The 22,927-nt window shown below is 41.5% G+C and overlaps 1 protein-coding gene and 1 long non-coding RNA gene across 20 annotated transcripts in view; one reads left to right on the top strand and one right to left on the bottom strand.

The window, feature by feature from the left end:
• Positions 1 to 1,463: 1,463 nt before the first annotated feature.
• On the bottom strand, positions 1,464 to 4,147 carry LOC147363966 (uncharacterized). Its single transcript, XR_015133958.1, has 2 exons — positions 3,417 to 4,147; positions 1,464 to 2,096 (listed from the first exon to the last, which is right to left on the bottom strand). It is a non-coding gene; the product is annotated as an uncharacterized LOC147363966 (long non-coding RNA).
• Positions 4,148 to 4,258: 111 nt separating this feature from the next.
• GPATCH2L (G-patch domain containing 2 like) overlaps positions 4,259 to 22,927 on the top strand; it is a 61,328-nt gene continuing 42,659 nt past the window's right edge. For 10 of the 19 annotated variants that reach the window (XR_015133953.1, XR_015133954.1, XR_015133955.1 and 7 more), the window contains exons 1-4: positions 4,259 to 4,328; positions 4,693 to 5,065; positions 6,487 to 7,162; positions 22,158 to 22,222. Coding sequence is in view for 14 of the 19 variants with exons in the window: in XM_086319515.1 (XP_086175641.1) it covers positions 4,693 to 5,065; positions 6,487 to 7,162; positions 22,158 to 22,222 (1,114 nt within the window). In the remaining 5 variants the exon portion in view is untranslated. The remainder of the gene's footprint in view (positions 4,329 to 4,692; positions 5,066 to 6,486; positions 7,163 to 22,157; positions 22,223 to 22,927) is intronic. The other 9 variants (XR_015133956.1, XR_015133957.1, XM_086319521.1 and 6 more) reach the window with 2 other exon arrangements.

The following is a 22,927-nucleotide window of genomic DNA, read 5'->3' as shown; positions in this document are numbered from 1 at the left end:
TGGTGGGACTACAATGGCTAGGAGACTCTCTGGGGCAGTGCAGTAGGCTTCATTTTTGCTCACCCAGCTATATCTCCAGAGCTTAGCGTAGGGCCACATGTGTGATAGGTACTCAGTGAGTATTTGTTGTAAGAGTAATTTAGCTGGGGAGGCAAACTTGCACAGAATTGTCTCAGATTCAAGGCTGAGTGAAGAAATATTGTAATAAAGATACCAGTAAAGAAAAAAAAAAAAAGATGCCAGCAAGTTCTGAGAGATCCCAAAGAGTAGGCAAGCACGGTGAAGACGTCATGGAGGTGACACTGACACTGAGCCTTTAAATCCCCTCAAACCCCAGGGGTGTTCAAGAAAAAGCAAGCGGTCTGGTGTGCCCAGCATGACACAGGAGATAGTGGAAGATGAAGTGAAATGGTGTTTCAGGAATCTCACTCTGGTGCCGGTGTAGAGAATGACTTTTGGGGGAGAGAATGGAAGTGGCAAGACCAGTAAGGAGGCTGCTATGCCATCCACAAGAGAGGCTGCCTACCCAGATATGCCCAATGGCAGACAGAAAGCAAAAGGGGGAGGGGAGATGCAAGAATACTATCAAAGTAGAATCCTTGAAGCTTGGCATTTATTTAGATGAAGAAGTATTAAGGGGGAAAAAAAGGGGCTAATGGCTAATTTACCTGGGTAACTGCATGATGGTGGTGACATTTCCCAAACTGGGAACAGTGGGGGAAGGACAAATATGATAGGGATTACGGAAGAAACTAATATTTGTTTTGACATCTTAACCTGGAGGTGCTGGTTGAGAAAATAAGTGGAAATTATCTAGCATAAATCTGAAACCAAAAGCTGGATTTCAAGAAATGTAGGAGCATTCATTGCTGATGGAGGGAAGTGACACTATGGGAGCTGATATGATTTATGGGAGAGAACTTCACTTAAGCAGAAAAGAGGCTGATGGCTGCAGACACCTCTTGAACATTTCCATCTTTTTGTCCTGTGGGAGTCACAAATTCAGCATGTCCAAAGTGGAATTAATCATCTTTCTACCAAACTTTTTTCTCTCCTTGACTTCTCTAGTTGTGCAAAAGGCACCAACCCCTCTGTTAGCCCAGTATTCTTGGGCTTCCCTGGTGGCTCAGCTGGTAAGGAATCCGCCTGCAATGTGGGAGACTTGGGTTCAATCCCTGGGTTGGGAAGATCCTCTGGAGAAGGGAATGGCTACCCACTCGAGTATTCTTGCCCGGAGAATTCCATAGACAGAGGAGCCTGGCAGGCTACAGTCCATGGGGCTACAGTCCATGGGGTTGCAAAGAGTTGGACACAACTGATTTTCACTTCACTCTGTTAGTCACTCTGGCTCAAAGTCATCTTTGTCTACTCCCTTCATTCTTTATACAATGTTTCACCTATAGAAAATTCTGAAAACCCATAAAAACAACATGTAGGAGATACAATAACTTATAATGGAACTATTTTGGATGATAAGCAATGTATTATTCTGGTCATATTCCTATGCAAGTATAGATTTAATTTCCTTTATGCATGAATAGTCTCATACTCTACAGTTTTAAAGAAACTTTCCCCGTAACCGCCCCCCCCCCCCCCGCCCCGGCCCGCCCACTTTCTTCTTTAAAGGAATGTTTTAAAGTACAACCATTGTACAGAAATGTACACAATCAGAAATTGATGACTTTTTGTGAAATTAAATATTCTTCTATAATCACTGTCAAAAGGCTGCAAGGTATTCCATCCCATAGACATACAGTAGTTTAGATAAGTAACCCCTGTTGTAGGATTTCTGGCTTTTTTCTAGTAGTCTCATGCCTACCTCCCACAATGCTCCTGTCAACTACAAATTGCCACTTGCCATCTACCTCTACAAGGATTAAATCATGTTGACTTTCAACAATCCCTGAAAGGAATTCAGGGTGGAGGGCAGAAAAGAGGCACTCTGTGCTTTGGGAAAAACTGGCAGAACAAGTCTTCAGATGGTTAAATAATTTCACAGTCGACTTTATGAGCCCAGTTCTTGTATCTCCTTATATCCAGAGAAGTCCTAAAGTCCTTCATGGTGATGACTGCTTCTGGTGACTAGGAGAAACATTCTGCCAAACAAAAGAGAACGTGCTTGATTGCATGTGCTCCCCCTTTACCAAAACCACATATACACCTTCCCCTCTACCTCTTTGGAGCAGTTTCTCAGAGCTATCTGAGATGCTATCTCCTGGGCTATAGCCCTCATTTTGCCCCAATAAAACTTAACTCACAAATCTTACGTTAGGCTTTTTTTTTTAAGTTGGCACTACAAGGATTAATTACCTGTACTTTACATTGTCCATTTCTAATTTTTTCTTTAGACAAAATTCATAGAGGCAGAATTTTCAGGGTCAAAGTTATTTAAAGATAAACTTAATTTCACAATAGCTTTAGGTTTCCAGGAAAATTCAGAGGTACTACTGTTCCCACAACCCCACCCTCAGGTCCTCCATTATTAACATCTCACATTAGTAAACATTTGTCACAATTAATGAACTAATGTTGCTGCTGCTGCTAAGTCGCTTCAGTCGTGTCCGACTCTGTGCGACCCCATAGGCAGCAGCCCATCAGGATCCACCGTCCCTGGGATTCTCCAGGCAAGAACACTGGAGCGGGTTGCCATTTCCTTCTCCAATGCATGAAAGTGAAAAGTTAGAGCGAAATCACTCAGTCGTGTCCGACTCTTAGCAACCCCATGGACCGCAGCCTACCAGGGTCCTCCGTCCACGGGATTTTCCAGGCAAGAGTACTGGAGTGGGGTGCCATTGCCTTCTCCGAACCAATGTTGGGACATTATTATTAACTAAAGCCCATAATTTATCCACATTTCTTTAGTTTTTACCAAATATCCTTTTTCTAATCCAGTGTCACATCAGGATACAATATTACATTTACTTGGTATGTGTCCATAAGCTCCTCTTGGCTGTGGCAGTTTCTCAGACTTTGTCTTTGAAAATCTTGAGAGTTTTGAGGAATATTGGTCAGACATTTTGTAGAATGTCCCTCATGTGGGGGCTGCCCACTTCTTCCCTTTTATTGAGACTGGGATTATGAGTTTTAGAAGGAAAGGCCATTTTTGTCATATCCTCGCTAGTGCACATACTATCAACATGATTAATCACTGTTAATATTAACCTTGATCACCTGACTGAGGCAGTGCTTGTTTAGTTTCTCCACTATAGAAGTTACTCTCCTCCCGCCACTTTTCACATGGTACTCTTCAGAAGGAAGTCACGGCACAGGCCACATTTAGAATGAGGAGTGAGGCCTCATGGTGGAGTAGCTATAAAAATTGTTTAGAATTCTGCACCAAAGACATTACTCCTTCCCCATTTATACATTTATTTGTATAAGTGATTGATTTACCCCAGTTTGACTATGGCTGCTACCTTTCAGTTGAGTCGCTCAGTTGCATCTGACTCTGCGACCCCATGGACCACAGCATGCCAAGCCTCCCTGTCCATCACCAACTCCCAGAGTTTACTCAAACTCATGTCCATTGAGTTGGTGATGCCATCCAACCATCTCATCCTCTGTCTTCCCCTTCTCCTCTCGCCTTCAATCTTTCCCAGCATCAGGGAAATTTTCCAATGAGTCAGTTCTTTGCATCAGGTGGCCGAAGTATTGGAGTTTCAGCTTCAGCATCAGTTCTTCCAATGAATATTCTAAACTGATTTCCTTTAGGATGGACTGGATGGATCTCCTTGCAGTCCAAGTGACCCTCAAGAGTCTTCTCCAACACCACAGTTCAAAAGCATCAATTCTATACTTCAAGTTATAATCCAGTACTACTTGTTACTCTCACTACGACGCTATCCTGCCAAAGGCTATACAACTCTCATAGTTAGGAAATGAAGATTCATTTCCCTAACTTCCACGCGCTTGTATAAAGCCGGTCAGCAAGCAAGGACAAGGCCCACGCCCCTCTCTAGGGCCCAATTTCCTGACGTCTCCAAGGCAGACGAGGCCTGCACGGGGTAGGCTCTTCCCCAAGATGGGCACCTCAGCGCCACGGTCCTGTCAGCCCCGGTCCTTCGTCTGCCCCAAAACACCACCGCTCCTGGCCCCCTTGCCTTCCTTCTGGGTTCTCGTGGCCCCCAGCGTCCCACGGGACGGAAGTGGGAGGGGCTGCTGGCAGGAAGCGCCGTGCTGGGGCGGGGCCTCCCGCGCCGCCAAGTTCCTCCCATCTCGCCGCCGCCCCACCCCTCCGGCCCAGACCGGAAATGAGGTCAGAGAGGAAAGCTCCGGCCGGGAGACTCGGCCCCGCAAGCTGCGGCCTTCGGAGGTGGCTGCGGCAGCGGGTGAGGGGGACTGGAAATGAGAGGGTCGGGGTCCGGGGGGGTCGGCGCCAGTGGGGATCCGGGCTCTGGGCCGCGGCGGACCGACCGGGGGGCGTCAGGGGGCCGGCAAAGGCTGGCGGGAGCGGGTGAGGGTGGCGGGCCTTGTTTTTCAGGACCCATCTCCCCCCGAATCCGTGGGGGATGAGGGTTTCGGGCCATCTGCCAGGTGACAGTCACTTTTTGTCTTCTCTACTTTCTGATTCTTTAGGGAGTGGCGACAGCGTAAGGGCTTGGTATCCCAAGCTGTGGTCGCCCTCGTCCTCGGGGATGGGCCCCGGGTCGTGGTGGGGAGAGCCCTTCGAAACACACTTTTTTTCCCCAACAGATGTGGTCACATTGCGACCCCTGGCACGGAGGGAGTTTAGATCACCAAGGCTTGCATCTTGGCAGATTCTGCCCTGGAAGAGCTGACTCCCTGCTCCTGGGTCGCCCCAGCTGGGAAGTTCCCTCCTGTCTTCCCGCAACGTCTCCCCTCCCAACCCTGTCTGCACCTACACGACCCTGCGCCTGCCTGCATCTTTCTTTTTACTTCTACTGGTTTCTGGTCCCATCCTTTGCGCAACTCGGACAGCCTTTGCTTGCCTGGCCCCGGATCCTCTCGGACGGTGCATCCAGGGAGGGTAGGAGTTCCAGGGTTCTTCTGTCACCTGCTGTCCCAATTTTTGCAGTCTTTGAAAGGCTTGCATTCAACTGCACAGGCAAGGCATTCAGCTTCTAGTTGTTCCGTGTTAAAGTTTGTACAGTTTTGCCCGAGTTTTTAAAGCAGTAGTTAAGCATAGAGATGAGGGAAGTAGATTTAGATTCACCTATTTGGTTTCTAGGGACAGTTGTCTCCCCAAACCCCAGTCATGGCATTTTAAATAGCTTATTGCTTAAGTGAGTGTGGCTTTTGACACTTTGAGAAGTTTTGTTTGGTTGGTAGTTTTGGAACAAGGTGTCAACTATTGCTCCTCCTGACTTTGAGTTGGTTGGCATGGAGATCGCATGAAAATAGGTTTTTAGAAAGTCCTTTGCAAAATATAAACTGGGTGAACGGAAATATGGTCTGAGAGTGGCACCATAGAGTTTTAAGCTCTAATTATGGTCTTGAAATAGGTTGAACTTAAGAGCTAGGGAAAAAGTGCTACTTTAACATGTATTTAATTAGGTGTACGAAGTATATTACACATTTCCCTTTTAAAAAAGGCATTTTGAAAATTGTTCCTCCTGCTCTCTGCCTCTGGAAGGTTTGCCTCTGAAGTGATCCCTGAAGTATGATGGTTTGACAATAATGAGTTGAAAAATAGGAAATTTTGGAAAGCTGTTACCTAGAAATCTTAGAGACTCCACATATTGTCATTTCAGCCTCAGTTATATCCTGTTTCTGTGTGATTGTCTGGCACCGAAGCACAGAATTTGGATGCTCACTTTATTTTCTGAAGGAGAGTGAAGAAGAACTTAAAAGTTGCTAATTATTCACAAGTTTATGACATACTCTTTAAAGCTCTTTGCTTCATAGCCTCTGGGTGGTAGCTGGAACCAGAGTGGGTGCAAACTGTCCTTTTTTTTCCCGGGCACAGCACAAACCTGCATCACTACAAATTCCCGGATCACCAGAGCTGCAGGCAGCCCTCTGTAAGGGCGTCACTAGGTTGTTTTTCTGTTCCTGCCAGAACACTTCTTCTTAGTGACCCAAGACTGTAGAACAGTCTTTTTCATCTGTGATTTTGAAGTGGAGTGTTTTTCTGCTCCTGTCTAAAGAGACATTCTCTAAACCTTTTAGATCTCATCATCAGGTAATTTTGTTGAGCAAGTTTAATTGGGAAAAGGGAGCGATAACTCCCCTGAGTTTGCTTATTTTTACTAATAACCCATTTGTCATCTGGTGAGTATTTTGAGTTTTTGTGCTCAAGAACATGACGGCTATAGGCATTTGACAAGGGCCAGACACCTATTTTTAGTGACTTAACAGTGCATGGATGATAGGAATAGAATCTTAAGTGTAGCCAGGTGAACGCAGGTGAATTTTCTGTAGATGGAGTGGACTCTGCAGTGCCGCGATCTATTTAAAAAATTATCCTAAAGCAACAGATCCTATTGAGTCTTTCTCTTGTTTTCTTTTCTTCTGAACCTCCTTTAGGTAGATGTGGCCTCATGGATGAGCTGGTTCATGACTTAGCCTCAGCCTTGGAGCAGACATCTGAGCAGAATAAGCTTGGTGAGCTCTGGGAGGAGATGGCCCTGAGCCCGCGGCAGCAGAGGCGGCAGCTTCGCAAACGGAGAGGCCGGAAGCGCCGTTCAGACTTCACTCACCTGGCAGAGCATACCTGCTGCTACAGTGAGGCCTCTGAGTCCAGTCTGGATGAGGCTCTCAAGGACTGTCGAGAAATGGCCCCGGTCACCAATTTCAGTGACTCTGATGACACAATGGTAGTCAAACGGCACCCAGCTCTCAACGCCATTGTTAAGAGTAAGCAGCATTCTTGGCATGAATCTGACTCCTTTACTGAAAATGCACCCTGTCGACCGCTCAGGCGCCGGCGTAAGGTGAAGCGAGTGACGTCAGAGGTGGCCGCCAGCCTTCAGCAGAAGCTCAAGGTGTCAGATTGGAGCTACGAGAGAGGCTGCAGGTTCAAGTCGGCCAAGAAGCAGCGTCTGTCCCGCTGGAAGGAGAATACTCCCTGGACCTCATCAGGTCACGGGTTGTGTGAATCAGCAGAAAACAGGACTTTCCTAAGCAAAACGGGAAGGAAAGAAAGGATGGAGTGTGAAGCAGATGAACAAAAACAGGGCTCTGATGAGAACATGTCAGAATGGTGAGATGTCCCATTCTATTTCCATTCTACTCCCATTCTATTCTATTTTGATCTTACTAAGTCAAAAGATTTTCCTGGTTAATTTTACAAATTAAGCACAAATCCACAGTCTTGATGATTTCAACTTTCTTTCAAACCAGCCTCTGATACACTGACTTTGTAGCTTTCTTTTAACTAGTCAGGTTGTGTTTATCTCTGGCTTAATGATCCTGTCACCCTATATCAAGAAGGCTATATTTATAGCAACACATTTGTTTTCTGAAAGTCATTTAAAATGTGTACCTCAAATGCATAACCGAGAGTTTTATTTTAAAAACATTTTGCTGCTCTTTATGCCACACAGTTCATACATACATAACTATTCTTTAGAACCAGGGCCTCAGCAGAGATTTGTGTGTGTGTGTGTGTGTGTGCGTGTGTGTGTGTGTGTGTGTGCGTGTGTGTGCACATGCGTGCGTGGGAGAGAAAATGCTGGTGCCAGGCATATGGAATTTGTAAATGTTCTTGGTAAGCTGCCTTTACCCATTAAGAATCCTGGCTTGAGATAGTAATATTTCTGGGCTCTATTTGTGTTTTCTACTTCTTTCAGTTTAACTGTATTGAGTTTATTTTATTGGCTGACATTCAAGTTGTCAGAATACATGGTAGACTTTGAAAATAACAGTACTGAATCCCATTAGTCTTACACCAGATGTCATTGAGCCAGCAAAATTTGTTTCTGATGGGTGCATGCTTAAAATGTCAGTGTAGTTTTGGGTGACTTTAAAATTTTTTACATCTCAAATAGATAGTCCTAGAAACATCAATACTCCCCAGCTTGATGCTTTAATATTGTTATGAATATTAATGTGTGGTGTCTGTTTCTCCATGCTGATGCTGTTGGTGTTTTGGGTGAGGCAGCTCTTTGTGAAGAGGGGTGTCCCATGTTTGGCATCCTACACAGTTCCCACCACCCTTCATAGTATCAAAACAAATGCCTTCATGGGTGCTCCCTCGTAGGGTTGAGTACTCCCAACTGAGGACCACTGTATTATTGTTACTATTGTGGTTTAGTTGCTAAGTTGTGTCCTACTCTTGTGATCCCATGGACTGTAGTCCGCCAGGCTGCTCTGTCCATGGGATTCTCCAGGCGAGAATACTGGAGTGGGTTGCCATTTCCTTCTCCAGAGGATCTTCCCGACCCAGGAATCGAACCCGGGTCTCCTGCATTGCAGGCAGATTCTTTACCAACTGAGCTATGAGGGAATCCCTTAACAGTGTTAGCATTTATTAAGCACTAACTGTGTGCCAGGCCCTGTACTATTGTGCAGAACGTATATTCTTTTTGAATGTTCACAACTCCCCTCTCTGGTAGGGGCCACTGTTTGTATTTTATAGACGAGGAAATAGAGCTTATGGGTGTGGAGATAATTTGCCCAAGGTCATCTAGTAGCAAAACTGGGAATCAAACCTAATTCCATAGCTCATAGGTAACCACTGCGTTTGATTGCTCTTTGAGCTTGCTTTTCCCATGGCACTTTTCTGTCTCAGCTTAACTTTTACAACTAATAGAACAGATGATCTTTCTTAGGGTTTTGCTTCTTCTGAGATTTGTCTGAAAAACAAAAGCGTAAATCTTAGGAACTTCAAGGTGAGACTTTGTCAGGAATAGGAAAAGCTGTTCAGGTCTGTATGCCTGTACCTTTCATGGGTGGTTTTTAATCTAGCTTTAAAATTTTTTCTTACTAACTTTATGTTTGCCAGGCTGTGCAACTAGGTGGGACTTCCCAGGTGGCTCAGTGGTAAAGAACACCCCTGCCACTGCAGGAGATGCAGGAGACACGGGTTTGATCCCTGGGTCGGGAGGATCCCCTGAAGAAGGGAATGGCAACCTGCTCCAGTACTCTTGCTAGAAAATCCCATGGACAGAGGAACCTGGTAGGCTATAGTCCTTGGGGTTGCAGAGAGTCAGACTTGGCAGGCTTATAATTTGGCTTTCCTGATTTTCCTCTGCTGTATATTCTAGGGCCTTTTAACCCAATTTAAATGTATGATTTTGGATTATAAACCCTTTTGTTTTTCCTCTCATCATGCTATATTTAATCAGACAAGAAATGCTTAACTTGTATCCTTTCATAATGGTGAAACCCTCAATTGAGGTGTTCAAGTTTGTTTCAATATCAAGCTTACATACCAAATAATAATCATCTTCCTATTAAGAATGACAATTTAAAAAAAAAAAACTGCTTTTTGGAATGATATTTTTGGGTATATGTATTTCTTCCCCAGAATTTCTTGTTAAACTGTGACTTAATTGTATGTGTGTGTGACTGTTAACTCTGTCTTCTCTAAGATCACAGCCCAAGTATGGTTGCAGATACAGAGCCTGTAACTTAGCAGTGAGGCACTTGAATCTTTCCAGGTCCTTCTTACCCAGATACATCTGTCATACATTATAGTCAGATTGTGATAATACATATCTAGTTATATGAAAGCTTGGGTAAATTGAAGTAGGCAGCGGTTCTTAGGAAATTCTTCTCTTTTCAAATTGAGGAGACCTGTTCCCACATTGGGGCTGTCTTCCTGGCCCATAACTTCAGAGTTCTTTCAAAGAACAAGAGTTTTTTGGTGGACACCAAAATCCTTGTAGCTAAGGGAATATTGGGTGGAGAAGTAGCAGACATAGAATGAGAAAAATTCTTCAGAGTGTATTTAGGAGTCTTCAACTCACCTTGACTGATGCTGATTCATCTTAGTTACAAGCACGTGTGCTTTGTATTTTTTCCCCCTAAATATACTCTATGAGGAAGGAGGGTGATTCTTTTTTGGGGGGGGGGGCAATGCCGTGTGACATGTGGGATCTTAGTTCCTTGAACAGGATCCTGTGTCCCCTGCAGTGAAAGTGCAGAGTCTTAACTACTGAACCACCAGGAAAGTCTCATGGTGATTCTTAGTTATTCCTTGACTGCACGTTATGTTTTGCCTGTCAATAGTAAATTGGAACCAAAATCTCTAGCTTAGATTATTAAATATACCCTATAAACAGGACTAACATTAGCATATGTTTTAAGGAGGCAGTAGTTCATGATTTAGATGTTATACTGTCTTGATGAGTTGATTCTGTCAAAATTTTTCAACCTTTTTTCTGCGTTAAAAGAAATCCTTTTAAGAATTCTCTTGGTTATTACTCTTTCATAAATCTGCTTGGATGTGCCACTTTGCATACAGATCAAAGTGTAGAACTTGATATTAGTGTTTTTGAGGGTTGGCGGAATATATGATCCAGTTTGTAAAATTATTAGGATGAAGTTGATCATTAAGCTGTACTTTGCTTAGTAAATAGTTCTTTTAAAAAGCATATATTAGGTGTTTTCAGTTTGAAAATCTATGTCTCAATCAGAGAACTTTATTTCTACTTTCCTTAAAATTTATTCTGCTTACAAACATAGAGTAGTTTTAAATTTAACCTATAATTCTTTTTGCTTTTCTGTTTCTGTTCTTCCTTCAATTCTGTACCAACCAATCCCTCAAGAGTTCTGAGGGACTGAAAGTGGTTATGATGTAAAAAGCTCAATTATTATTTTAATATTTTTCTATCCATGTGTGTTCCATTCTAGAATAGATCAACTCTTTTGTAAAATTACTTTCTACTGATCTTTATTCAAATTGTCTGTACAGTGACTATTAATTAGGTGAGTCATAGTCCAATTTTGCTTTATTCTTCACTAACATCATTCATTTGTTCCCCTTGAATATAATTTAGCTTCTTTTCTTTCGTAAGTGAATTGGTTTGGTGGTGGCCTGAAGTTGCAGTCAGGAGCCTTCCTAAGGTGATGTATTAGAAGCCAATCTCACAGGAAAGAAAATATTCTCTTCTCTTGGAAGCCAAATGACAGAGATAGAGTGCTAAACCTCCCCCCTCCTTCTCTAGCCCAAGCTGACCTTCTGCGGCCCCTTGGTGCCTCTTGTTTTCTTATTTTTATAGAAAATCAATATCCCTTCTGACACAAATAATAGCTCAGAAGCAAGAATAAGTGGTGGAAAGCTGAGATCTCTGTCCATCACCTCTCACTTTAACTCTCCCAAACTCTTTTTAATTATGAGCATGCTTTGCTCCAGGTGTTTGCAACAGTGAAATTGCTAAATGAGGACCATTTTAACCAAAGATGGGTGATCAATAACACTCTATAGCAGTAGCTTGTTGGATCAATAGCATTCATTATTTCATGGTTAAGGTAAGTAGCCTCCTTTGCAAGTGGAGGTCATTAATCAGGGGTTTACTGGAGCTGTGGAAAAAACTGTATGTGGTAGGTTGAGGATGTTCTGTTTTCCATTCTGTAAATAGGGATGCTGACCAAGAGGGTATTTACCATTGTTGCGGTTATACCGTCACATTTGAGGGTATTGCATAGCGGGCACAGTGTGCTTATATAGATTTATTCAAAGCTCTGCTGCTATATGCTAAGGAATAACTGGAAAAAAAACAACTTGGGAGGTGGATTTAATGTTACATTATTGTATTTGAAGATCTGTCTCTTAAATGTTTTGATTATTCTGTGACTCTAGAGGAAGGAACTAGAATCCATAGATACAAAGTGCAGAGTGTGAAGTGTTGCCTCAGTATAAAATACAGCATTCTGAAAATTAAATCTCCATAAAAATTGAGTTGTTTTACCAGGTAGATCACTTCAAGCCTGGGCTTGATGACCTCTTACTGAATTGTAGAGTTGGAGAGGCTGAACTGAATGATCTGTAAGGTCCCTTGTAACACTGAGATTCTGTAATTGTTTTGTCACAGTCTCCTTCACATCATTATAACTTCACATCTTAAAAAGCATCTGATAAGTAACCTCAGCCACCCCCTAAAATATTTACGAAGATGTGAAACATTGCAAAGTCACATTGCCAGAGACCAGGACTTAAAGCTGACTTATTGCCAAGATTTTGTCAAACTGCAAGGCTGATAGACCTGCTCTGGAGAGTGCAGTGGGAAGCCCGCAGCCATGCTGAGCCCGCCCTGACTGTCGGTAGTGAGGTCCTGCATTCTCTCCCTATAGTCTGCCCTTGGTTCAGAAAGGCAGGGTTCAGTTCAGTCAGGAAGTTGGGCAGCTGTAGTTTTAGCTCGAGTGTTGTTGCACCATTAACTTCCCAGTCAGTATTCTTGATTTTCTGTCTGGAGGTTGTAACTCCCAGAATGTACTCGGATAGGGAATTGTAGTGTTTTCTGTGTGTATATATGTTTGGGAGTAGGAGGCAGTCATAGCATATTGAGTCCTGGGAAATAAGAGTCTCCAAGAGTAGTTTACTGTTGGCGTAGACAGAGAAGGAAAAAGCACTCGTAGTAGCAGTGCGTTCTGGAGACTGTAGTATTTATATACCTTCATTTATTGCAGACTCCTGGAATGGGGTCAGAATCAGGCAGTGAGGATCAGAAGAAGATCCCATCTCAATCTCCCGCGTAGCTGTATGAGATAAAAATCTATGGGTGAATTAGGCCAGGGGCTCTATCTTCCTGGCTTGTTGTAGATGTGAAAAGAGTGTGTTACCTGTATCCAAGGGAGTAGAGAATGGGACCAGGAGTAATTTAGCTACCCCTTCTGTTGGCAGATACCAAAATGTAGGTAAACTAATTCTCAGCAAGGGGCTTTTGAGCAGGTTCTGCAGAATAAAAAGAAGGGCACACCCTCCTGAGTGTTCAGAGGAAGAACACATCTTTGAAAATGACAGCTCGTGAAAACCGGAAGAACATTTTAGAAAATCTTCATAAGGATGCAAGGAAGTCTAATCACTTTGAAACAGGAGCAGAAAGTCATAAGGACAGAAAGATAGCTGTTTGACAACCCAGAAGTGTGGGAGGAAAGAGTGTAGGGAGATTTGAAATGTAATGTTACAATGAAGGACAATTCATTCTGCAGAAAATTGAGTTGATGATGTGGAAAACTTTGGAAGCCCTCCCAAAATGCACAGAGGAGATAAAAATGAGAGAGAAGGTGATAGATCTGGAGCACAGGAATGGAGGCCTAGTCTGCAGGTATGTGATTACTCCCAAGGAAGAAACCAAACCATTGGGATAGAAGAATGATTTAAAAAATCTAACTGAAGAGAGAACATGTTCCTGGGTTGAACAATTAAGCGTATAGATTAAAAGGGAAAGCTAATGAAAAGAGACCTCTAGTCATATCCTAGCAACATTTTTGCATTTTGCTTTGGTGGTGGGAGTGGAACAGTTGCAAAGAAAATCTTCAAAGGGATGAAAATAAGGTTGGTGTCCATCCCTAGAGTACTGTACGCCAGGGGCTAATAGACTTGCCTGTAGAATTTTGAGGGGAAAGGTTGCTCCCCTCCTCCTCTTCCCTCCCTACCCTGCATTTTATGTATAGCTAAGATAGTGGGAAGACACCAGAAAGACATTCTCAGGTATTCCAAGTCTCAAAATACATGCTCTTTAAAAACTTACTCTGAAAAGGCATCTCGTCTTGCTGAGGATGAATCTGTTAACTAAGCCTTAAAAGGAGGGGGTGGACTTCTCTAAGTCACTGCCATAGCTCAGTAGCAAAATCCTGACAGAAATCATTATCTCCACGAAGTATACCTGATTGCAGTGGCCATGTTAATTGACCTGTGAAACTGGAGAGGTTGCTGCCTTCTTTCTTGGTGCCATCTGAAGAAACTGAAAAAATAACCTCCTTCATTACACATTCTCATAACTTACTGTGGGAATAATTTTGCAGTTGGTGGGAGATACTTCTCTGAAAAACCCGTCCTTCAGTCATGAGGGCTTCCATAATCGGAACTCTGATTACATATGATTATAAATACACCACTTCAAGGAAGGGAAATCCAGGGAAGGTGTTTCAGGTGATAGGTCTAGGAGTAACCTTTCTGTTTTTGTAAATTCTAAGACAATTAAAATTTTTTTAAATGTATTTTTCATTATTTAATAAAAATTAAAATGAAGCCCCTTATTTTTTAGCATGATACTGTAAGCCATTAACTCCATCCTGCTTATTTCTTTTAAAGTTAGTTGTAAAAGATACATCTTACTTAAGCTACTTGGTTAATAATTTAAATGGGTGAGAAACCGAGGTGGTAAAGTTGCTGATACAACTTTTGAGTATAACTGATAGCACTAATTCTGTACCTCCTTACTGTAATGGTGACAAGTATAAAGAACTCTTATTCAGGTCTAAATTTACAGTTTTCTGTGGTCAGGAATATGATAGAATTAGTAAGCTCTCAGGTCAGAGGCTTCCCTGGTGGGTCAGACGGTAAAGAATCTGTCTGCAGTGCAGGAGACCTGGGTTTGATCCCTGGGTTGGGAAGATCCCGTGGAGGAGGGCATGTCAGTCCACTCCAGTGTTCTTGCCTGGAGAATCCCCATGGACAGAGGAACCTGGAGGGCTACAGTCCATGGGGTCACAACTGAGTGACTAAACAGCACAGGTCAGAGAACAAGCTCTTAGTTGTGGGAATTCAGAGATTTGACTTCTCGAAGTTAGAAGCTTCTCATTAGGGCTAGAAAGCAAGGAGAATTCATAAAGATGCTGTGTTTATTGCTACAGAAAAAGTTGCCCTAGAACTTAGTAGCTTTATAAAACATCAGCTTCAAGTGCAGTTTCTGAAGTCAGGAATCTAGGAGCAGCTTAGCTGTGTGATTCTGGTTCAGAGTCTCTTCTGCAGTTTCACGGTTGGTAAGGGCTCTCGTCGTCTCAAGGGTCAGCTGGGGCTGAGGAATCCACTTCCATGCTCACTCACAGGGCTGTTGGTAGATCTCATTTCCTAATAGTCTGCTGGATTGAGAGTCTCAATTCCTTTTCTTGGGCCCCTCTTACAGGGCTGTTAGCATCCTTGAGAAATAGTCGTTGGCCTCCCATAGAGCAGATGGTCTGACAGAGAAGGAGGAGAGAGAGAGAGCAGGAGAGAGGGAGAGAGCAGGCTCTCCCTTAAGTATCCAAATCTCAGACATGAGATTTGCCTGTGCTGTTGGTTACACAGGCCAACCAGGGTGTGAAATACCAGAAGGCTGGCATCATTGGGAGTCATGCGGGAATCTGGTTACCACAGGTGGCTACTGGTCTTCTGAAAATTTTCGTTACTTAGCATGAAGCTAAATTCAGGAATGATATTCTCAGAGTAATTATTTCCCCAGAACTTACTAAGAGAATGTTTTTACTTTGATTTCAAAGAAAGGACATTCAGGAACTATAAAGGCAAGCAAGATGTAGATTCCTGAGAATACATTGTTATATTTTCAGTATACTGAAAATGGTTGTTTATGTTTTAAATTTTAAGATGTAGCAAAAGGGAGAGAGGATCTTTTCTGAATTGAGTTTGTAATTCATTTTCATGCTATTCAGCATGTATGATGCATTTTTAGCTTATAAGCTGTAGTCATCAAAATATAGGTAGAATTTCAGCTGTATCTGAATGTTCTAAGTAGCAAAAAGCAGAGAGTAAACTCTTTCCCTAGTTCAGTCAGTCTGTTTGCATTTTCAGGTAAATGAAAATGAGAAGTGCTGAAATTCATAATTACGTTCTGAATAAACCTGAATTGACTTTCAGTAAATGAGATGACTCTACATCACCTGTGTTTTAGTGGCCATTCAGTGAGTGGGCTGTGGAGATACACTGCTGCTGCTAAGTCGCTTCAGTCGTGTCTGACTCTGCACGACCCCACAGACGGCACCCCACGAGGCTCCCCCGTCCCTGGGATTCTCCAGGCAAGAACACTGGAGTGGGTTGCCATTTCCTTCTCCAATGCATGAAAGTGAAAAGTGAAGGTGAAGTCGCTCAGTGGTGTCCGAATCCTAGCAACCCCATGGACTGCAACCTACCAGGCTCCTCCGTCCATGGGATTTGCCAGGCAAGAGTACTGGAGTGGAGATACACTAGCCTGGTTCTAATGCTTGTTGTGCAGTGTGGGATGAGTTGCTCAATCTTTCCAAGCCACATTCCTTCATCTGTACTATGAGGTTGACATAGTTATCCCATAGACTTTTAGGGTAAAAGAAATGAAATAATGAATATAAAGCACTTAGTACTTTGTTGGTTCTATAGTAGAACACAGTAAATGATGTTATTGCTATCAATAAGTAATAGTAACCTTTTTTATAATTAGATTTGTTTATTTTTAGTTGAAGGATAATCGCTTTACTATATTGTGTTGGTTTCTGCCAAACATCAACATGAATCAGCCATAGGTATCTATGTCCCCTCCCTCTTGAACCTCCCTACTATGTCCCTCCCCAGCCCACCCCTCTAGGTAGTTACAGAGCCCCAGTTTGAGTTCCCTGAGTCATACAGAATAGTAGCTTTCTGTATTAATAGTTTTCCTAATAATTCAAGTGCCAAACCTCTTCTTGGGATACTTGTCTAATATCTGCTGAGAGCAGTGTCTCCCTCTCTTGGGTGAAACCCAGTGTGGGGAAAATGCTAGGTTTCATAGGTCACATATTAATTTTCCATTCAAAGTGAAAATAGATTTGAGTCCTACAGAATTTTTAGATTGAGGTATAATTGAGAGTCCCATTGAATTTAGATGACTATTTTAATAAGAATACCAGTGAGGAAATTACTACTACTATTAGCCTCTAAAATAATATTATTGGGAAACATACAAAAATTATCACCCTAGAAGTAGCCTTTGAGTCTTTCATCCTTTGCCTTTGTATAATAGCTCTAGACTCCACAGATACATCCTAGACTCCATACATGATAACGTACGTGATACATCCTCGTAGCACACCCTCAGAACAGTCCATCCACATTTTAACGTGCATGGAAATAGGATTAGAGAGGTGCAGTGACATGACACAAAAGCCATACAAGGAGAGGCAACAGAGCTGATTTGAATGAGTTCATTTCATTTGCGCAACATTTACTGAATGCCTGTTGTGTGCCAGGTGCTGTATTAGGCATTGGGGACATTGAGGTAAGCGAGGTATTTCCTTCTTTCCCAGCCTGGATCTTTCTTGTCCATGGCTGTAGGATATTCTTTCTGTCTGGGCTAAGCTGGGAAGGTGACCTGTACAACTTGTGAGGAGTTCAGTTCTTCAGACCAGTTAGCCTGAAGGTCCAGCTACCTGCTCATTGTGGGATCTGCTAGACCTCAGACTGAGGCCCTCACCCAGTCCTGGCAACAGAATGACATTGTTTCTTCTATAAGATATTGACCTCTGCCCCTCCTCCGAAGTGGTTTCCCTCCTAAACTGTGATGTCCCATCCCCTTCATCCCTCCACTTTATTCATCTCTCTAGATGTGGGTTCTCACCTCTGATGCTGCCGACAGTCCTAAGCCAGATGACCCTCTGTTGTGAGGGCTGTCTTGTGCGTTGTAGGATGTTAGTGGCATCCTGGCCTCTGCTTGCTAAATGCCAGTAGAATACCAGCTCCTTCTACCTGCCTCCAAGTCCTGACAAAAAAGCTTTTCCCAGATATTGTCCAGTGATCCCAAGGGCTGGGGTGGGGCGGGAAGATAGGAGAAGGGGGACAAAATTACCTCCAGGTGAGAACCACTGCTCTCAGTGTTTCTGGTACTGAGATGGAGTTTTTACTTCATTGACGCTGCTTTTACCAACAAGCATGACTTTCATAGTAGAAAACTCAGTAAGACCAAAACGTTGATTTCTTCTATAGAATAAAAATACTGTGATTTAAAAATGGAGAGTTTTTCCTAATTTGAAAACCATACTTTTAAAAATTGTTCCTGAAAAGGACAGGCAATTCATTTTCAGAACTTGGAAAGAAGAGCAGTTCAGATGAAAGCATTTAAAAACTTGTACCAAAATTTACAATGTTTAGCTAACTCTACCCTGGAATTAACAATTTAAGTGGATGAGAAATATCAATAGTATTTTATTAGGCTGGATTCCTGTAATAATCTACCCCTCTGAAAATGGATGGCATGCCCAGTCATCTGGTTTACCCAGAGTGCCTTGAATTACCAAGATGATTGGGTAAGGATAGGCGGACAAATGTGTGACAAGACAAAAAAACCAAAATGTTAATTGCAATATCTAGATGATAGAGTGTGAGTGGTAACTGCTTTAAGTTTTTTTGTTTGCTTGGACGTCTTCATAATAAAATGTTGAGAGAGGAAAGCCTTTGGAACTGCTGGTTAGGTTGAATTTCTTTACATTTATGTTACTTCAGTTGGATATGGTTCAGTTGTTCTTCTAACAATTTTATAAAAAGTAGGTAATATTAATACAATTAATTGGTCGTCCAAAAATCTAGGCTTTAATTTTTTTTTTTTTTTTTTTGGTCTTATTTTAAATAGTGGCTATGCTGCTGAATTGTGGATTTTTTTTTTTTTTCAGTGAAAACCAGAGAAGTATGAGGTATTACTACTATTTTACTCACATATGAATATTTTTGAGATACTTTCTGGCTTCTAATATGAGGTGATTTTCCCAGTATTATAAGGTTAAATTCTCAGCTTGCACCACCCTCACTGGAGAATTTTCTTCACTGGAAAGCACTCTTCTTTCTGTGTTTTCACACTCTTCTTCCATAGACTAGGCTAAGTTTTTTTTCTTCTCAATAAAATACATGGATTTAAATTGTGGTTGGCCTGCTTCCTTGTTAGTGTTAGTGCTGGTTATAGCAGGGCCTGGTATAAAGAAAAACTTAATAAACGCTTACTAAGTGAATGAGTGACAGTTTAGGGGAAATAGTGGGGGAAATCCTTCCTCCTCTTTCTTCTGTTAGAGACTTTTTATTGCCCCAATTTACAATAGAATATTTTTGAATATTGTATGGTAGGATTGATACATTTCTGCCCCCAAATATTTTCAAAATATTCAATGAAAACTTTGATATGCAAGCTCTCTGTAGATTAGAATCATGTGAGACAAGGAGTACAGAACAGCTCCCAAGGCAAAGGCAGGAGGCGTGGTGCCTCTAGGAGTTGCTGTCATTTTAGGAAAAGACAAGGTTTTTACTACCTGGCATCTTTGTGGGCTTTATCTTGTTACTTTTTCTGATGATTAATCAAGGCTGAGTTTCTGTCTTCCTGACTAAGCTTCAGAGAACTATAGTGAAGTGGATAACAGAGGTAGTATCTCATTTTCTTTTTCTTATAAAAATGAGGAACAGAGCTATTTTCCTTGCCTAGTAAAATTGCCCATAGCAAAAAAAGGTATAAACTCTTTTCATGGTTTTGTAATAGGAAAAATGTGTAGTAGTCTACCACCTTTGAACTTTTTGACCTTGTGATGTATAAAGGTACTAAAAGACAGTTGTTTTTATTGGAAGATAAGTGCTTATTTTTAACAGAATATTAAACATTCTGTTTAATTAGCTGAATTAACATTTTACAGTTGACTGAATCATTATTAAAATCCTACTAATCTGATTTTTTTTTAAATGGTAATCTCTGATTCAGAAGTGAATGAAGGCCACCGGACTTTGGCCTATAAATTGGAAAAGGAAAAATTTGCTTCTATTTCATAGCTAGCCCTACATTTTTATATGCTGTATCATAGTGTTTATGTGCAGATAATGCCATGAAGTTCCCTTCTTTGTCCTCAGTAAATTATGCAAACAGTTTTTTTTTTTACATGTGGTTAGATTTTCACAATGCAAGTTCTTCTGGAGACATAGATAGAATTAGCAGATGCTATCAGATGAAATAATCATTTCCAGATATTGGTGGAATGATGATACTTTTATGTAATAAGTGTTCTGTAAGGCACACATTATTTTCTTAATGAAGAAAATACATATCTCCCTAGAACACAGTCTTAAAATCCTGGTGGTATTTCTATGACATCATTGCCGTTACTCTAATTAACTATATATAGAAAACTTACAGACAAGTTTAGTGCAAGCTCTTTCAAGAACAGTGAGTCTCTTTAAATACTGTTGACAGAAATAGAAAATATACAAGACAGGAAGGTTTTAGGTTACCCATACCTTCCTGGATCCAGCAGATCACTCCCTTTATTTAGAGTCTGAGGAGATAATGGAATCCATGCAAAAAAGGATGAAAGAAACATGGTATCTTGTAGTGCTTACAGGTGGCCGGAGATAAATGGGGGCAGAATCCACAGACTTTGTAATAAGGCCTTAGTTTTAATTTCTTAATTGGAAATATTCAAATAGAGGAGCCCATAGACATTGCAGGGTAGAACTTAAAACACCCATAGAGCAGGAAACAGCAAATTTCCTTGGTAAAAAGCCAGCTAGCAAGTATTTGGGGGCTTCGTGGGTAATATATGTTCTCTATTGCAACTCCTCAACTCTGCAGTTGTAGTGTGAAAGAAGCCAAAATCTATAATAGTCAACGAATGAGCAAAACTGTATAGGAACTTTTTGTTCCAATAAAACTTTATTTATGGACACCGAAATTTGAATTTTGTGTCATGTCTGTATGTCACGAAATAGTCTCCTTTTGATCTGCCCCTCTACCTGGTGATTTAAAACTGTAAAAACCATTCTTAGCTCACAGCCTACACAAAAATAGTTGACAGGCTGTTGTTTGATGACCCTTACATCTCAGTGATATGCTAACCAAGAATGCATATAACACAGTGGTGGAGGAGAATGTTTGTTTTATGGTCTGATGTGCTTTTTAAGCCCTCCTTAACATGTAGAGGAGCTAAAAAATAAATAAAATATGGTTTACCTTTGAGGTAAGATGATAGTAATAAAATAGTTGATATGAGAGGATGTGTAGTAAGACTCAGTGGACTTAGAGTATACCACTAATGCTCTCAGGAACTTGCTAAAAACAAAAACAGCACCATAAATTTAGCAGGCACCGTTCCTTAAACTCAGAAGTAGGAAGAATGCAGTACCCTGTGAGGATGTCTTCTGGATTTAACTGCAGAGCGCTTTGAAGAATCTAAATCCATCAGAATCCAGTGGTGCTAAGTTTTGTGAGACATTTCTCATAATGACACCGGAGAATGTTCCCATTTATAAATGTAGAGGAAAATGAAAGAAACTTTAAAGAAATCAGGTATGTTTTATTGGCTCTCACTGCAACAGATTTCCTGGATCTGTTACCCAGAGACAAGCTTAAGTGAGGAAACACTGCTACATAATTTAACTGGCATTTTTAGGATTTAGTGCTGGCAAGACATTTGGAAATGTTGCAAAATACAAAATATTTTCAGAGTTTGGATCCAGAAATGCAGACTGGGGTTTTGCCAAGCCTGTTCTTTATGCAGCAGGGTGAGGATGCTTCTTCTGTCTTCTAGAGCACGTGAACGAACTTGACTAGCTTGGAAGGAAACATCCCCATCAAGGAAATGGCTAGTATTATAAAGAATAGAGAAATTTTTCTTGCGCCAGATAAATCAAATTTGATGATTAGGTGGGAGAAACGCAGCATCCGAAGAGGCAGAATCAGTTGTTGGAAGTAGCTCAGGATGAAGCTGACTTGGACAGCATTCTGTGGAGCCAGAGTTTTTATTTTGGTGAATTCAAATGGAATTTGTTTTTACGTTTTCATTTTTAACCTTATTTTTAAAGTGAATTTTGTTGTATCCACTTGATATCAAGAGACATTAAATTTAGAAAATATAATTTTTGTCATACTGATTTTTTTTTTTTCTGGATTTTTGTTTGCTGCTTTGTAAATGGGAAAACTTGAAACATGTTGGCTATCTTTTAAGTTGCACGGCTTCATTTGAAACTGATAGTTGACAATATTTAAAAATAAAATTGGTTGATAAATTTGTGTTGTTTAATATACCAAAGCAGGTTGAAATTTACTTCTGTGAGCGTCTATAAATAACTTCCTCTTGGTAAACTAACAAAGTGACTTGCAATCTTTTGAAAATACTATAAAATATAAGTAAAAGTTTTACAATTCTCCTCTTCTTACATTTCTTTTGTTTGGGGGAAAATGAATTTACCCCTACACTTAACTGTGAAATTTGTATTTCTGATGAGTTAGAATGAAATGAGGGAAACTTGGGATCTTTCGACTTGAAAACCAGCAGATGAATGGACAGCTTCGTGTTGACTGGACCTGATGTGTTCTCTTGTGTTTTACTCTTTTTTTCAGTGAAACCAGCAGTGTGTGTAGCAGCAGCGACACGGGGCTCTTTACCAACGATGAAGGCCGGCAAGGTAATCATGATCCTAGCTTTGGGACGTTGGTTCAGCGTTTCTGGGAGGATTTGGATGGTTCTAGGAGTGCCTTACTGGGAGTATGATGGTTGTCTGTGAAAGTGGTTCTCAAACTTTAGGGCATAAAAACCATGTGGGGAACTGTTAAAACTGCAAGTTCCTGAGCTCCTCAGATTGGTCTGGAGTTAGCCCCTGGAGTCTGCATTTTCCATAAGTACCTGTGGTGATTTTTTTTTAATGCAGGTAGTTCAGAATTTGAGGATCATTGATCCAGGGGTGTTACAGTATCAAGGATAGAACTTTGGAAAGTTGCTTTTTATTAAAACCAAAAAATAACAATAAGGTTATTTTGTAACATTGTATTAGTGGATGGTAAGACATTCTTATTTTCACATGGAGAGAATATACTTTTCTAACCTTATTTATAAGTGACCATTTATATAGTTCATGAGGTTCTCCTGACAAGTATACTGGGGTGGTTTGCTGTTCTCTCCTCCAGTGGATCACGTTTTGTCAGAACTCTGCTATGACTCATACATCTTGGGTGGCCCTGCATGACATGACTCACAGCTTCATTGAGTTATGCAAGCCCCCTTGCCATGACAGGGCGGTGATCCATGAAGGGGGCATCACTGATACAATAAACAGGAGCCTGGGCAGACTCCAGGGGATGGGGAGGGACAGGGAGGCCTGGCGTGCTGCAGT

This window comes from Bos grunniens, chromosome 10 (assembly GCF_055505025.1).
Source record: "Bos grunniens cultivar Pamir isolate PY7600 chromosome 10, Bosgru_T2T1.0, whole genome shotgun sequence".
In the NCBI taxonomy this organism is placed as follows: Eukaryota; Metazoa; Chordata; class Mammalia; order Artiodactyla; family Bovidae; genus Bos; species Bos grunniens.
The sequence above is the reverse complement of the archived record's forward strand: the minus strand, read 5'-3'. Positions and strand labels throughout refer to the sequence as shown.